The sequence below is a fragment of the Carcharhinus amblyrhynchos genome, chromosome 28 (assembly GCF_965287045.1).
Source record: "Carcharhinus amblyrhynchos chromosome 28, sCarAmb.v2.hapA, whole genome shotgun sequence".
Taxonomy (NCBI): domain Eukaryota; kingdom Metazoa; phylum Chordata; class Chondrichthyes; order Carcharhiniformes; family Carcharhinidae; genus Carcharhinus; species Carcharhinus amblyrhynchos.
Window position 1 is genome coordinate 28523261 of NC_137351.1, and position 17392 is coordinate 28540652.

The following is a 17392-nucleotide window of genomic DNA, read 5'->3' on the forward strand; positions in this document are numbered from 1 at the left end:
CATTGTAGGGTTCTATGACTCTTTTGAGACTCTGTAATTGAAATGAGTACACTTTAAGTCCTTTAATTACTCGCTGGGCCGCATGTCACTGTAAAGATTCTACGATTCTCACACGGCAGGAACAGTCGGTTGGATTTGCTACTGGGAGGAACTCATTCCGTCATGCCAAGGACCATCCCCAGGTATCTGGTCTTGCAGTCATCAGTAAAATAAAGGGACAGAAACATCCGTGCATTCCATAAATTTTATTCTACTCGGCAGTCATTGTTGAACAGCAGTAGAACAGACATTTTTTTTTGTGTAAAGATACTAATTAAATGCTTAAAAAATCCCATAGAACAGATGGCACAGGGGAGAATAAAACTGAGCTGAGTACAAGGAGAAAAGTTATTCTTCACATTTAAAGCAAGCTTCAAAAATAAATATCATATCCTTTCTCGATAAGAGGACAGCGCAGCAACGATAAGAATGAAGTACTGTAAAAGGAGGGTGGGATACGTTGCTCACAACATCCCTCCGGGGTGGGGGAAAATATAAAATAAAAGACATTTTTTGTTTTCTTTTCACTGACTGGCATGTGCGCAAAACTATAATCAGTAGCACGATGAAGAAAAGCCTGCACAAACTGCAAATTGATGTCGACAGTGGCAAAAGGAATGTATGTAAAATATCCAATACTTGACACCCAAGGACTGCTCCCTCCATGTTTAGTGGCCAGGATTCAGATGATTGAAGTCTGCAATGAAGAATTGAAAATAATTAAAACACAATATCGTAGGTTTTATTTATTAATTAGTGTCACAAGTTGGCTTACATTAACATTGCAGTGAAGTTACTGTGAAAATCCCCTCGTCGCCACACTCCAGCGCCTGTTTGGGTACACTGTTCGGAATTTAGCATGGCCAATGCACCCTAACCAGCATGTCTTTCGTCTCTCCGAGTATCTGACCCAGGTCCTCTTTGCCACCCTGTAACCCCGCACATTTCTTATGGTTAATGCCTCTAACCTACTCATCTTGGGACACTAAGGGGCAATTTAGCTCGGCCAATCCACCTAATCTGCACATCTTTGGACTGTGGGAGGAAATCGGAGCACCAGGAGGAAACCCACGCAGACACGGGGAGAATGTCCAGACTCCGCACAGAGAGTGATCCAAGCCAGGAATCGAACCCGGATCCCCGGCACTGTGAGGCAGCAGTGCCACCACTGTGCCACCCAGGTGCTCAGCAATCCAGCTCATGTAGAGTGAATGAGTCCATGGTTCAAGTTGGTGGCTGATGAAAAGTCACCAACCTGAAACATGGGAATGGATTTAATGGCGGGAAACATGGCGGCTAGGCCCACTTGACCCAAGGGGAGGCCCCCCTGTCAGTCTTCTGATGGCGGCAAAACCCCAACACACACACACCCCCCTCCCAGTTAAGTCAGAAAGGGCTAATTTCCAACTGCTCGCAATAGAATGTCACTTAGGCCCAATTGTGGGCCTACTAAGAGAGCGTCTGAGGACTCTGGGTCTGTATTCAATGGGGTTTAGAAAGATGAGGGGGGCGGGATCTCATTGAAATTTATAGAAAAATGAAAGGCCTGGATGGGGCGTATGTGAGGAAGATGTTTCCATTAATGGAAGAGACTGGGATCTGAGGGCACAGCCTCAGAGTAAAGGGACAACCCTTTAGAACGGAGATGAGGAGGAATTTCTTCAGCCAGAGGGTGGTGAATCAATGGAACTCGTTGCCGGAGAAGGCTGTGGAGGCCAGGTCATTGAGTGTCTTTAAGACGGAGATAGATGGGTTCTTGATTGGTAAAGGGATCAAAGGTTATGGGGAAAAAGCAGGAGAATAGTGTTTACAGAAACATATCAGCCATGATTGAGTGGTGGAGCAGACTTGATGGACTGAATGGTCTAATTCTGATCCTATTTCTTATGGTCTACTGACATCTACCATTGCAAAGTCCACCGCATTTCAGTGGTGGCTCAGGGATTAACTGGAAGCTACGTGGTTTGCTGTGCCTTCTGAGAACGGTCTACCAAAGGCCTTCTGATAGGGGACCCTCATTATCAGGCACCCCAGGCCTGATTGAGGGACCCGGGCTCTGGGAAATGAGGTGGTGGAGCACCGAAAGCCAGACCCCCCGCCCTTGCCTGCAACCCCGCTGCCACCCATCTTGTGACCCCTGCCTGATTTCATTCACCTTTGACCTCAGGTCAACTGGTTGATCCTGAGCCTCTGATGGATGTCTTAGCAGCAGCTGCCACCAGTCCCAGTGGCGCTGGAGAGCTGCCAGCTTCTTGTGAGCACTTAAGTGAAGGATAAACAAAATTTAAAAAAAAATGTTCTTTGCCTTTTATATATTGATTTTTATTTATTAGTTAATTATAAATTAACACTGCAATGAAGTTATTGTGAAAATGCCCCTGACGCCACACTCCGATGCCTGTTTGGGTACACTGAGGGAGAATTTAGCATGGCCAATACACCTAAACAGCACATCCAGAGTTTAAGAGCTGTGGGGTTATGCTGCAACTATACTTGACCTTGGTGAGACCACATTTGGAATATTGTGTGCAGCTCTGGTCACCTCACTGTAAGAAAATGTGGAAGCATTAGAGAGAATGCAGAGGAGATTTACCAGGATGCTGCCTGGTTTGGAGGGTAGGTCTTATCAGGAAAGGTCAAGGGAGCTGGGACTTTTCTCTTTAGAATGAAGGAGGATGAGAGGTGATTTAATAAAGTTTATAAGATGATGAGAGGGATAGATAGAGTGGACGTTCAGAGACTATTTCCTTGGGTGAATGTAGCTGTTACTAGGGGGCATAACTATAAGGTTCATGGTAGGAGATATACAAAGAACAAAAACAGCCTGGGAAACAGGCCCTTCGGCCCAACGAGCCCGCGCCGCCATTTTAACATTACCAGTCCCCCCTCCACCCATGACCCTTATCTATGCTTATGGCATTCCACATTGAGGGAAAACTAATTTAGGGACAATTTATTACCTCCAATCAGCCTAATAGCACATCTTTGGGGTGTGGGAGGAAACCGGAGCACCCGGAGAAAACCCAAGCAAGCACGGGGAGAATGCGCAAACTCCCACAGACACCGGCCCAAATCCATGCATCTGCACAGCAAACAGTGATAGTCACTGAGCTGTCGTGTTGCCCAGCATCTGGTCCAGTTTAAGCGTACACTACCGACATGAAGTACTAGGCTACTCTCGAACATCCAAGAGCAGCATTTGTACGACCCATCGCGTGTATGCCCCTCGTTGGACAACAAGGCGGACCGACTTAAAACCTGGTAGAATTCTTTGAGGAGGTGACAAAAACGGTTGACGAAGGACGAGCCGTTGATGTCGTCTATATGGATTTCAGTAAGGCGTTTGACAAAGTCCCTCATGGTAGGTTGGTACAGAAGATTAAAGCTCATGGGATATGTGGTCAGGTATCTAGATGGGTAGAGAACTGGCTTGCAAAGAGGAGTCAGAGAGTAGTTGTGGAGGGGTCTTTTTCTAGTTGGAGGTCTGTCACTAGTGGTGTGCTGCAGGGCTCAGTACTGGGACCTCTTCTCTTTGTAGTGTATATAAATGATTTGGAAGAGGGAGTAGGTGGTGTGATCAGCAAATTTGCTGATGACACCAAGATGGCTGGATTGGCGGGCAGTGAGGAGCAGTGTCTGGCAATACAGCGGGATATTGATAGGCTGGTTGATTGGGCAGATACGTGGCAAATGGCGTTTAATCCGGATAAATGTGAGGTGATGCATTTTGGCCGGAATAATGTAGGGGGAAGTTATATGATAAAGGGTAAGCCCGTAAGGAGTATAGAGTCGCAGCGAGACCTGGGGGTGCAAGTGCACAAGTCTTTGAAGGTGGCAGTGCAAGTGGAGAGTGTGGTGAAGAAAGCCTGTGGTATGTTAGCCTTTATAGGAAGGGGTATAGAATATAAGAGCTGGAGTCTAATGTTGCAGTTGTACAGAACGTTGGTTAGGCCACATTTGGAGCACTGCGTCCAGTTCTGGTCGCCTTACTACCGGAAGGACGTGGAGACTCTGGAGAGAGTGCAGAGGAGGTTTACCAGGATGTTGCCTGGTATGGAAGGACTGGGGTATGAGGAAAGCTTGAAGAAATTGGGGCTCTTTTCCCTTGAAAGTCGCCGACTGAGGGGGGATCTAATAGAGGTATAGAAGATTATGAAGGGTATAGATAGAGTAAACAGAGGTCAGCTATTTCCTATGATAGAGACACGTAGGACAAGGGGCCGTGGACTTAAGGTGAGTGGGGAGTGGTACAACACAGATATTAGAGGGAGGTTTTTCACACAGAGGGTAGTGGGGGTATGGAATGCTCTGCCAAGTAAGGTGGTGGAGGCAAACACGCTAGAGTCCTTTAAGAGTGACTTAGACAGGCACATGACTGAGTTGGAGATGGGTGGATATAGGAGATCCTTTTAAATAAGGGTCATTAGCATTGGGGCATCCCTGGTAATGTAAATGGATATGGTATGATAATAATGTTTCTTCTCTTTTCATTCACAGGTTTTAAGTCGGTCCACTTCGTGTCCAATGAGGGGCATACACGCGATGGGTCGTACTGGGGCTGCTCTTGGTTGTTCGAGACTGGCTTAATGCTTCATGTCGTTAGTGTGTGCCTAAACTGGACCAGATACTGGGCAAGACGACAGCTCAGTGACTATCACTGATTGCTGTGCAGACACATGGATTTGGGCCGGTGTCTGTGGGGAGTTTGCGCATTCTCCCCGTGCTTGCGTGGGTTTTCTCCGGGTGCTCCGGTTTCCTCCCACACCCCAAAGATGTGCTGTTAGGCTGATTGGCAGGAATAAATTGTCCCTAAATCAGTTTCCCTCAATCTGGATGGCCATAAAACATTAGACAGGGGTCGTGGGTAGAGAGGGGGACTGGTGGTGTTGAGATGGCGGCGTGGGCTCGTTGGGCCGAAGGGCCTGTTTCCCGGGCTGATTTTGTTCTTTGTTCTGTGAATTAAAAGGGATGTCCAAGGTAGCTTCTTTACTCAGAGAGGGTTGGGGCGTGGAATAGACTGCCCGCTGTGATAGTGGAGTCGGACACTTTAGAAACCTTCAAGCGGTTATTGGATAGGCAAATGGAGCACACCAGAATGAGAGGGACTGGGATAGTTTGATCTCGGGTTCAGACATAGCTCGGCACAACATCGAGGGCTGAAGGGCCTGCACTGTGCTGTACTGTTTTATGTTCTATCTTTCGGACTGTGGGAGGAGACTGGGGCACCTGGAGGAAACACACGCAGACACGGGGAGAATGTGCAGTCTCCGCATAGACAGTGACCAAAGCCGGGAATCGAACCTATGTCCCTGGCGGTGTGAGGCAGCAGTGCTAACTGCTGGGGACACAGTGCCGCCATGCTGTGTTTTTTTTTCCCATTGGATGATGGTTCCATCATGGCATTCATGGCACTCCTCTCCTGGACATGGTAACTCGTGCTGATACAGGAGGACTCTTGTGGATAGTAATCTTACAGTTGTGAGTAAGGATAGTGAGCCATCACACTATTCAGAGGAAGTCTGTGTTAGTGCTTTGAAGAAGTCTCATTTTTAAGATATTTTCCCCAGATCCTTGCTATTGAATTATCCTACAACAATCCAATTCCCCTTTGGCAATTATTTGCCTCCACGTGGAGACAATCTCAATGGCCTGGTGCCACAGTTTGGCCTTATACTCGCTGGAGTTTAGAAGGTTGAGAGGGGATATCAAGGTGTATAAAATTTTAAAAGGATTTGACAAAGTAAACGTAGACCAAGGCCAGAAGGGGTCAACAGACATTAGCAGCTAACGGATAGGATATAGAGAGACATCATCAATCTTACCCAACATGAGGATTGTGAACTGCTGGTCATACATGAAAAGATTTGAAATGAAATTGAATCATAGTCTATATGCTTTATATAGATGAAATCGATAGTAGTGATTTTGAAATAACCTGTTGCGTTAAAATGATCCATTGAGTTATATTAATTAGGCTTGTAAAGCAAAAGCGTGCAACTTGTCAGTCCTGTGACTAAAGAAATCAGTAACGTTAATGAAAGAATACAAGATTCGATAACATTTGACATAAAACTGTGTAACTTGCATTAAGAAAACAATGGATGTAAACAGATATATTCAAAATATATATTCATAGATACATATCTGTATGAAGGAACACTTAGTCCAGTAATAATTCCTTGTGGCAATTCATAATGTGAATATTAAAGAAAAACCCTCTTGATAATCAATGCAATGAAGTTTTTGATTTTAATGAATATAGAAATTAGCAGCAGGAGTGGGCCATTTGGCCCATCGAGCCTGCTCTGCCATTCACTTCGATCACGGCTGATTATCAAATTCAATATCCTGACCCTGCCTTCTCCCCATGTCCCTTTAGACCCAAGAGCTACACCTCATTTCTTCTTGAAATCAGACAATGTTTTGACCTCAACTACATTTTTGGTTGACTTAAACATAGTCAACGAGGTAACCTCCACCACTTCAAAGGGCAGAGAATTCCAGAGGTTCACCACCCTTTGAGTGAAGAAGTTCCTCCTCAACTCTGTTCTAACATTCAACACCTTCTGGGTGAAGAAATTTCTCCTCATCTCAGTTCTAAAAGATTTACCCCTTATCCTCAAACTATAATCCCTAGTTCTGGACTTCCCCACCATCGGGAACTTTCTTTCTGAATCTACCCTGTCTAACCCTATTAGAATTTTAGAAGTTTCTACGAAATTCTCTCTCACTCTTCTAAACACCAGGGAATATAATCTTAATCGACTTGGTCCCTCCTCATACGACAGACCTGCCATCCCAGGAATCAGCCAGGTAGACCTTTGCTGTACTCCGTCCATAGCAAGGACATCTTTCCTCGGGTAAGGACACCAAAACTGCACACAATACTCCAGGTGTGGCCTCACCAATGCCCTAAACAATGGCAGTAAAATGTTGGAAGGCAAATGGTTTAAATTGTGATAAGTTATTTTGCTTAAACTTTAGGATTTAGGTCAGTCTCCCAACAGTTTTATGGGAATGTGTTATTTATGAGGTAGCAGTGCAAGACATAAAAAGATTCTGATTTACGATTATATGCTATGGTCTGGAATGCACTGACTGCAAGGGGAAATTTAACAACAATCTTCAAAAGGAATTCAATCAAGGAAAAAATTGCAGAGCGACGGGGAAACTGCAAGGATTGGATCGAATGAGTCTTCAAAGAGCCAGTCCAGACACAATGGACTGAATGGCCTCCTTCTGTGCTACTGTGACTGTAAAAATGACATGCAGACCCATGAGTTGAGCATTTATCCGTCCCCATAACCACCAATCTCAGGCAACAAACTAGCCGTCAATCAAGAATCTCATCAAAAGCCTCTAAAGCAGTCAGCAGAATGGATCGTTCTACCTCTTCATTCATTTTCTGATGTTCGGCAGCGTTTTTTGTATCGCCGTCTGCCTCTCCGCCTTCTGAGCCACTCTTGCTTTCCTCCTCCTTGATGTCCTGATCACCCTCGTCTTTGCCTTCCTGATCGGAGGATTTCCGCGACTGCTTTGCAGATTTCTGGAAAACATACGGACGGCGATTACAGCAAAACAAGGTGCTCAGCGGAGTGAGTCTTCTGCCCATTTCTCACCACAGAAACCCCCCCTCCGTCAGACACACGAGTGATCTTCGGCCAAAGTTACAATGGTCACCAGAAGAGATAAGGTGATATCAAATTAAAAGTCGCATTTTAGGAATCCTTGAGGGTTCACAACATCATCCCCTTCTGATTTCTCCGTAATCCCAGTAAATGAGAATGGGGGGGTGGGGGTGGAGGGGGGGGATGGGTGGGGAGGGGGTGATGTGTTGCTCTCTGGTTCATTCCTTTGTTAAAATTAATTTTTGAATGTAAACCAGTGTCACTTCTATTTTTCTTGGTGAGCAAGGCTAAGTATTTCCCTAAAAATCAAAGCTTAGACAGATATAAGAAATGGTCAAAAAGGTACAGACATTTAACTGGGAGGACATAGTAATTATAATTTGATTTCAAGAACATTGCCTGGTCTGCCTTAGAAAAGAATAGAATCCCTACAGTGCAGAAAGAGACCATTTGGCCCATCAAATCTGCCCTATCCCCATAACCCCACTTATTTACCCCACTAATTCCCCTAACCTACACATCTGGGAACACTCCCTTCCCTCCTACCCAGTTCACAGTATCAGCTGGGATTCAAATTCAGTAACCACTGAACTCCCATTTGTTTCTGTGTTGTCATATGTAATGATATTAGAATCACAGAATTCCTATAGTGCAGGAGAGGCCATTCAGCCCATCGAGTCTGCACTGACTCGTATCCAGGCCTTCTCCACTGTCCTATCACCGTAACCTCTCACGTGCTGGCATCCCTTTTCGCCCGTCTCCCTGACATGTAGCTGGTGAACAGAATCCACTGGAGTCGCACAGGTGAGTGTAGCCCCCGGATGGGAATGAGCCATGCCTGGGCCGTACCCTGGTACCACGCCAGAGCTGCCTCTGGGTTTGAATAAAGTCTAAATAAACTTCTTAAAAAAATTGACTGTTCTTAGCTTGCAATGTATAAGCTTCCAGATCTTTACGTGAGAAGATGCAAATGTTTCTTCTACAACATAATTAATTGTGCATTTGTTCATTGAAATATTTGAAAGTTATCTGTTACAAATCGCGAAAAAGAAAGCCATTCTGAACCTACAGAGATGACAACATCTGCCGGTTTCTGATTACGGTGCTGTAAGACTGCATGGCCTCTTTAATGACACAAGCTGCAGCAATCTCTGGAATATCAGACACTTATAAATCTCTCCATCTCTTAATGAGTGCTCTTAGCACCATCCTCGGCTTTTATCATCACCGTTTACATTCCCTTTGTCATTTGCTTTTTGTCCTATGCCACTCCTATCAATTACAGCGCCTCACCCATCACCCTCACAGTATAAATCTTGTCCGATTTTCCTTGCCTTCAAAGGGTCATCTAGACTGGAAACATTGGCTCTATTCTCTCTTCACAGATGGTGTCAGACCTGAAGAGATTTTCCAGCATGTTGCACTTTTGATGTCATTTATAAATACCTGCAGGTGCACATTGCCTTACAGTGTCTATTTGGCCCTGATTTGGGCAACCATTGGTTTAACTTATGGTTCCTTCAACTCCTGAGAAGGATGAAGAACCTTTGATGTACCTCATCAAGATAGCCATGAGATGGCAGCACTACAGTACAATCTCCATTGCAAACCCAAACCAATCCTCTTCCCGTACATAGTGGTGCACTAAGGCAGACTTCACTCTGTTTCCATAGTAATTCCTGAAACTGGTCACTAATCTGTTGTCAGGGACTTTTACCCTGAGGGGCGCCATCCCACATCTAGCGTGGTTGACCAGGAGTCTCTCCCGCTCTTACCACCAGCCATTGGCATGTTTGAAAGGAGTTGGAGGTTGACACACAATCTGTTTAACTGTGTTATGAATGCACCTTCCATAGCCACCAAGTCTTGGGTGAGGACTCAAACCCAGAGCTTCCAGCTCTGGAGCAGGGACGCTACCTACCTACTGTGCCACAAGACCTCCTCTCCATTGTAATAATGGCACAGTATTTCCTGGATTCAAGTATCTTGTTACTCAGACTCCGCCCTTCACCCTTCAAATCAGTATGTTTTTCCTCCTAACCTGCTGGAAGTGCGACTTGATAAAGCCACAGTAAGTGGCAATGGGGCATTTGGGACCTCGGCGAATGACCAGATCAACAATCTAACATCAATCTGTTTTAAGAACTGAAAAAGAGACATTGGGTGGGATCTTATGGCCTCATTTGTCCCGAAAGAGGCAAAATCCCGCCTAAGGTCAACAGACCTTTCCATTGTCTGCCCCACGCCCACTCCGATTCCCTGTGGAGGGGGGGTGGCAAAATTCTGGCTACAAAGTTACTCCCAAGAAATGGGATGGTTTAAGAGTCAAATCAGGCACAGGAAGAGCGGCAAAGATGAAAAAAAATCTGATTGACAGAGAAAAACGAAATAGAGCTTGAATTCTCTAAAAACAAGTCAATGCCTATAGGAAAGAGGCTCCTCAGGTTCAGTTGCTGCATTTCAGGGCTGAAAAGAGTGCAAACAAATCAATCTTTTCATTAAAATGTTATTTACACTGTTTGCTACCAGCCCTAATTTTCAACGGTGAGATTAACCTATGATTAAGCTTTTTCCCAGGGTGAAGAGTCAATTACTGGGGGGGCACAGGTTTAAGGTGCCAGGGGCAAGGAGATGTACGAGGCAGATTCTTTACACAGGGTGCCTGGAACTCATTGCCAGGGGAGGTAGTGGAAGCGGATACGGTAGTGACTTTTAAGGGGCGTCTTGACAAGTACGGGATGGGAATAGAGGGATATGGTCCCCGGAAGGGTAGGGGGTTTTTAGTTAAGTCTGGCAGCAATGTCGGTGCAGGCTTGGAGGGCCGAAGGGCCTGTTCCTGTGCTGTAATTTTCTTTGCTCTAGAACGCAGAACTCTCAGGAGGTTGCCAGCGAGTTGCCGTTTTCACCAGTTGAACGAACCAACTCATTTTGTGATTTATGGCAACTCGCAATTTTTTTATTCATTTGTGGCACATGGGCGTCGCTGGCTGGCCAACATTTATTGCCATCCTCAGTTGCCCTTCAGAAGATGGGAGTGAGCTGCCTTTCTTGAGTCCCCATGCTGTGGGTTGATCCACAATGCCACACGGGAGGAAATGCCAGGATTTTGACCCAGCGACGGCGAGTAAATGGTAAATCCAACAGACGTGCTGGTTACTGTGCATTGGCCATACTTAAGTCACCATCAGTGTACCCCAACAGGCGCCGGAGTGTGACGACTAGGGGATTTTCACAGTAATTTTGTTGCAGTGGTCATAGAATCACAGAAACTCCACAGTGCAGAACGTGGCCATTCAGCCCATCGGGCCTGTACCCACAACAGTCCCACCTGGGCCCTCTCCCGGTAACCCCACATATTTACCCTGTTAATCCCCCTGACACTAATGGGCAACGTAGCATGGCCAATCCACCTAACCTGCACATCTTTTGACCGTGGGAGGAAACTGGAACACTTGGAGGAAATCCACGCAGACACAGGGAGAACGTTCTGTCTGTGTTGCAAACTCCACACGGACAGTCACCTGAGCAGTTGAACCCGGGGCCCTGGCACTGTGAAGCAGCAGTACGAACCAATGTGCCACCTACTTGTGACACTGATAAATTAAATAAAAATATTCTAAGTATTGATGGTGAGTGGATTGGAGGGGGAACTTGCAAGTGGTGGTATTCCCAGGTATCTGCTGCCCTTGTCCCTTTAGATGGAAGTGGCTGAGAGTTTGGAAGGTGCTGTTTAAGGATTTTTGACGAATTCACAGGATATTAACTTTCCACAAACTGTTGGACAATTTATTTATTAACAACACCGAACACTTAAAATTGCTCCTTTTGACAGTAAATTCTGAGCGAATTCATTAATAAATATCAATAGCTTCATATCATCAGACAAAGTATATGTTTCACGCTGATGACTGGCTTTGATGGTCTCTGTCCTAATTCACTTTGGACAAGGATAAAGAGTTCTTGATCGCACTTGCACAGGGACAGTGCCAGACAGTGCTGAAGGCATATCGAACTCGAAACCTTAACTCTGTTTCTCTCTCGGCTGACGGCTGCCAGAACTGCTGAGATTTTCCAGCACTGACTGTTTTTATCGCCGATCTCCAGCAGTCACTGTATTTTGCTTTTTATAAATTATTTAATGGCTTGTGTGTGATACGAGGTTGATGGAGAAAGTGTTGGTTATGGTGGGTTGCAGAAAACACAGTTAGATCAAACTGGGTTCATAATCAGCAACACTTATCAATGTCGATCATTCAGCTGACAACTGATGCTTTGCATTAGTAACTTGTTCAGTGTGAAAACGGGGTTATTGTGAAAAGATCCGATTAATAACATCAGAGCCTGTTTTGGAATGATTCTAAAGTAATTGACACAACAGGTTTATTTGGATGTTTATACAGCTTCGCTGTTACACCCTTGTCTTTCTAAGTGAAAACAAGAATGTGAGAAATAGGAGCAGGAGTAGGCCACACCACCCATCGAATCTGCTCCATCATTCAATACAATCATGCCTGATCTTGGGCTTCAACTCCATTTTCCCACCCACTCCCCTTTTCTCCTCAATTCCCAGAGACACCAAAGCTCCGTCAATCCCAGCCTTAAATATATTCAATCCTGGAGCATCCATAACCCTCTGGGGTGCAGAATTCCGTAGATTCATGACATTTTGAGTGAAATAATTTCTCCTCATCTCAATCCGAGGGCAGCATGATGGCACAGTAGTTAGCACTGCTGCCTCCCAGCGAAAGGGACCTGGGTTTGATTCCCAGCTTGGGTCATTGTCTGTGCGCAGTCTGCATGTTCTCCCCATGTCTTTGTGGGTTTCCTCCGGGTGCTCCAGTTTTCTCCCACAGTCTGAAAGATGTCCTGGTTAGATGCACTGGCCATACTAAATTCTCCCTCAGTGTACCCAAACGGCACCGGAGTGTGGCAACTAGGGGATTTTCACAGCAACTTCATTGTTTTTTCTCAATAGCGTCACAAGTAGGCTTACATTAACACTGCAATGAAATTACTGTGAAAATCCCCTAGTCGCCACACTCCAATGCCTGTTCCTACTTGTGACACTAATAAATGATTGACTGTGAGAGATTCTGCGATGGTATCTCCACTAAATGCCATAGGGAGATGGTTAGATTCTCTCTTGTTTGAGATGGTCATTCTGTGGCATGACCGTTAATGTGAGAGTTTCACAGAAATGTTTGGTGGCTATTTTTGGATGTTTGTGGGCAGTTATATGTAATGTTACTCAATGTTGAACACTGCATATGAAGCATTATAACATACCTCCAGCAGAAACTGTTAAAGAAAATCATATCCCACTGAAAAAGATTGTCTTGATCTATCCAAGGACATGACACCATGCACTGATAGTCACAGAGTCATAGAGGTAGACAGCAGGGAAACAGGCCCTTTGGCCCAACTTGTCCATGATTCCCTTTTATTTTAAAATCCGTAAGCTAATCCCAATTGCCCACATTTGGCCCATATCCCTCTATATCCATCATACCCATGTGACTGTCTAAATGCCTTTTAAAATACAAAACTGTACCCGCCTCTACTACTACCTCTGGTAGCTTGTTCCAGACACTCACCACCCTCTGTGTGAAAAAATTGCCCCTCTGGAAACTTTTGTATTTCTCCCCTCTCACCTTAAACCTATGCCCTCTAGTTTTAGACTCCTCAACGTTTGGGAAAAGATATTAACTAGCTAGCTGATCTCCTCTTATTATTCTATAGACCTTGAAAAGATCACCCCTCAGCCTCCTACACTCCAGAGAAAAAAGTCTCAGCCTATCCAGCCTCTCCTTATAACTCAATCCATTAAGTCCTGGTAGCATCCTAGTATATCTTTTCTGCACTCTTTCTAGTTTAATAATATCCTTTCTATAATAGGGTGACCAGAATTGCACACAGTATTCCAAGTGTGGCCTTACCAATGTCTAGTACAACTTCGTAAAAAGTCTGACAACACAGTACAACTTCAACAAGGCATTCCAACTCCTGTATTCAATGTTCTGACTGATGAAATCAAGCATGCCGAATGTCTTCTTCACCACTCTGTCCACCCGTGACTCCACTTTCAAGGAACTACGAACATGTACCCTTGGATCTCTTTGTTCTATAACTCTCCCCAACACCCTACCATTAACTGAGTAAGTCCTGCCCTGGTTCAATCCACCAAAATGCATCACCTCGCATTTGTCTAAATTAAACTCCATCTGCCATTCGTCAGCCCACTGGCCCAATTGATCAAGATTCCGCTGCAATTGGAGATAACTTTCTTCACTGTCCAGAATGCCATCAATCTTAGTGTCATCTGTAAACTTACTAACCATGCCTCCTATACTCTCAACCAAATCATTAATATAAATGACAAATAACAGTGGACCCAGCACTGACCCCTGAGGCACACCACTGGTCACAGCTCTCACAACTCTCTACAACCATCCTCTGGCTTCTGTCAAGAAGCCAATTTTGTATCCATTTAGCTACCTTACCCTGGATCCCGTGAGATTTAACCTTATGCCACAACCTACCATGCGGTTCCTTATCAAATGCTTTGCTAAAGTCCATGTAAACAACATCATCTGCACTGCCCTCATCTACCTTCTTGGTTACCCCTTCAAAAAACTCAATCAAATTTGTGAGACATTATTTCCACCTGTTAGAGACACAAGGACTGATTAGGGACAGTCAGCATGGCTTTGTGAGTGGAAAATCAAGACCCCCATCAAAAGTTTTAAAACAACCAGTCTTTTCTGAAGCTGCTTGTGGTAAGTAACTTACCACCTGACTCTCCAAATCCTCTCCATCGTGTATAAGACACAAGTCAGGAGTACGATGGAATACTCTCCACTTGCCTGGATGTGTACAACTCCAACAACACTCAAGAAGCTCGGCACCATCTGAACATGGCGGCTGACTTGATTGGTACCTCCCATCTCCCACCTTAAACATTCACCACCAATGAACAGGGTGTACCATGTACAAGACGAGCACCTCTCAAGGCTCCTTCTAAACCTGCGACCTCCACAGTCCAGAAGGACAAGGGGTGCAGGTGCACGGGAACACCACCACCAATGGGTTCCCTTTCAAGTCACACACCATCCTGACTTGGAAATGTATCACCGTTCCTTCGTCAAGGAGTCAAATTCCTGGAACTTCCCAATCTAACAACAGTGTGGAATAATCTTCACCACGTGACTGCCGGAGTCCAAAACGCAAATTGGAAGAAGCAATAAATGGCAGCCTTGCCAATCAAGCTGACATCCCCAGGGTGAAAAAAATCAGAACATTTTCCCAGACCAAAGACTGCTTTAGAAATCCCAGCAAAATTGCTTGGATGCTAAGATACATTTATTCCATCTGTTGAGGTGAACACAATCTGTGTAGTGTTGATTTCACACTGGCTTGCCCCATCCTGTTTGTGCTGTAGTGTTCTATGTTCTATAAGACTTCTGGATGAGTATATGGGATTGGGGGTTACAGATAGGTCCATGGCTTAGTAGTTATAGCAGTAATCGGTGCAACTTGTGGGCCGAAGGGCCTGTTTGTGCTGTAGTGTTCTATGTTCTAACCCCCCCCCACCTCCTTGAACTTAGCGATTTAGGAGAACATGGAACTTTACTCACAGATCATCCTTCGAGCGTGACCTTCAGAAACAACTCGTTTTACTCCATAGGAACACTGTGAATATTGTAAATAACTCACGTCATATCAGAACGCGCTGATTTCCACATACAGGGAGTAGATGGGTCTGCTCGGCAAAAGAGTTATGTCAGAGTCTTGTGGATTTGTTAAAATATCGCCCTGTACAGGTCAGAACAGTGTTCACTGCCCCGTGAATCTGGATTGTCCGAGAGGTCAAAGCTGTGTTAATTTACTGTTGATACAGTAAGAAGTCTCACAACACCAGGTTGAAGTCCAACAAGTTTAATTGATAGTAAACCCACAAGCTTTCGGGGTTTCGTCAGGTGACGAAGGGGCAAACCCCGAAAGCTTGTAGGTTTACTATCAAATAAACTTGTTGGACTTTAACCTGGTGTTGTGAGACTTCTTACTGTGTTTATCCCAGTCCAGCGCCGGCATCTCCACACCTTTGCTGTTGCACAGACAAGGGACAGGGGAATTCTCTGATCACGTTGGTTCCTGCCCCACAGCGCTGGCGAGAATGGAGAATGCGACGCTCAGCTCCATTCACTGCAGCGGTACTGGAGAATCCCAGCTACGGATAATGTCAGGTTTCAAGGGAAGGTGTTTGTTTTGGAGAAAAGTATAAGACAACCAATTCCCATAAATGGTATTGTGTTATATCTGGTAGGAATATCATACAAACATACAACAGGAACAGGAGTAGGCCACTCGGCCCCTCGATCCTGCCCCACCATTCAATAAGATCATGGCTGATCTGACTGTAAACTCAACTCACATTCCCACCTACCCTGATAACCTCTCACCCCCTTGTTAACCTTTCACCCCCTTGTTACTCAAAAATCTATCTAGCTCTGCCTTCAAGATATTCAAAGACTGTTCCCACTGTCTTCTGAGGAAGACAATTCCAGAGACTCTCAGCCCTTTGACAGAAAATATGTCCTCTCATCTATGTCTTAAACAAGTGACCTTTTTCTTTAAACCGTGACCCCGAGTTCCAGGTTACATAGAATCCCTGTCGTGCAGAAGGGGGACATTCAACCCATCGAGTCTACACCAATAACAATCCAAGCCAGGCTCTATCCCCGTAACCCCATGTATTTACCCTGCTAATCCCCCTGACACTAAAGGGCAATTTAGAACATAAGAACATAAGAAATAGGAGCAGGAGTAGGCCATCCAGCCCTTCGAGCCTGCCCCGCCATTCAATAAGATCATGGCTGATCTGTCGCTGCTCAGTTCCACTTTCCCGCCCTCTCCCCATAACCCTTAATCCCCACTCTTATCAAAAACCCATCAACCCGCGTCTTAAAAATATTTAGTGAGGCAGCCTCCACCACTTCAACGGGCAGAGAATTCCAGAGATTCACCACCCTTTGAGTGAAGAAGTTCCTCCTCAACTCCGTTCTAAACCGCCCCCCTTTTATCTTGAGGCTGTGCCCCCTAGTCCTACTGTCTTTTTTGAGCGGGAAGAGTCTCTCCACCTCTATCCTATCCATCCCATTCATCATCTTATACATCTCAATGAGATCTCCCCTCATTCTTCTAAACTGTAACGAGTACAAGCCTAGTTTATTCAGCCTCTCCTCATAGCTCAACCCCCTCAACTCCGGTATCAGCCTAGTAAACCTCCTCTGCACTCCCTCCAGGGCCAAAATATCTTTGCGCAGGTGCGGTGCCCAAAACTGCACACAGTACTCCAGCTGCGGCCTCACCAATGCCCTATACAGCTGCAGCAAGACCTCCCTACTTTTATATTCAATCCCCCTCGCTATGAAGGCCAGCATCCCATTCGCCTTCCTGACCACCTGCTGCACCTGCAGGCTGGGTTTTTGCGACTCATGCACAAGGACCCCGAGGTCCCTCTGCATCGTCGCCTGCTGCAGTTTTTTGCCACGTTAGTAATAGTCCTTCCTAATTTAGCATGGCTAGTCAACCTAACTCATACATCTTTGGACTATGAGAGGAAACCGGAGCACCTGGAGAAAACACACGCAGACACAGGGAGAAGAGCAAAATCCACACATAAGAACATAAGATGTAGGAGCAGGGGTAGGCCATCTAGCCCTTTG

The 17392-nt window shown here is 45.4% G+C and overlaps 1 protein-coding gene across 1 annotated transcript in view; it reads right to left on the reverse strand.

Moving 5' to 3' along the window:
* Positions 1-230: 230 nt before the first annotated feature.
* The window catches only part of hdgfl3 (HDGF like 3), a 118547-nt gene continuing 101385 nt past the window's right edge, over positions 231-17392 (reverse strand). Inside the window, exons 5-6 of the mRNA XM_080214250.1 lie at positions 7430-7585; positions 231-736 (exon numbers count right to left, since the gene is read on the reverse strand). Of these exons, the coding sequence (XP_080070376.1) occupies positions 722-736; positions 7430-7585 (171 nt within the window). The 3' untranslated portion in view covers positions 231-721. The remainder of the gene's footprint in view (positions 737-7429; positions 7586-17392) is intronic.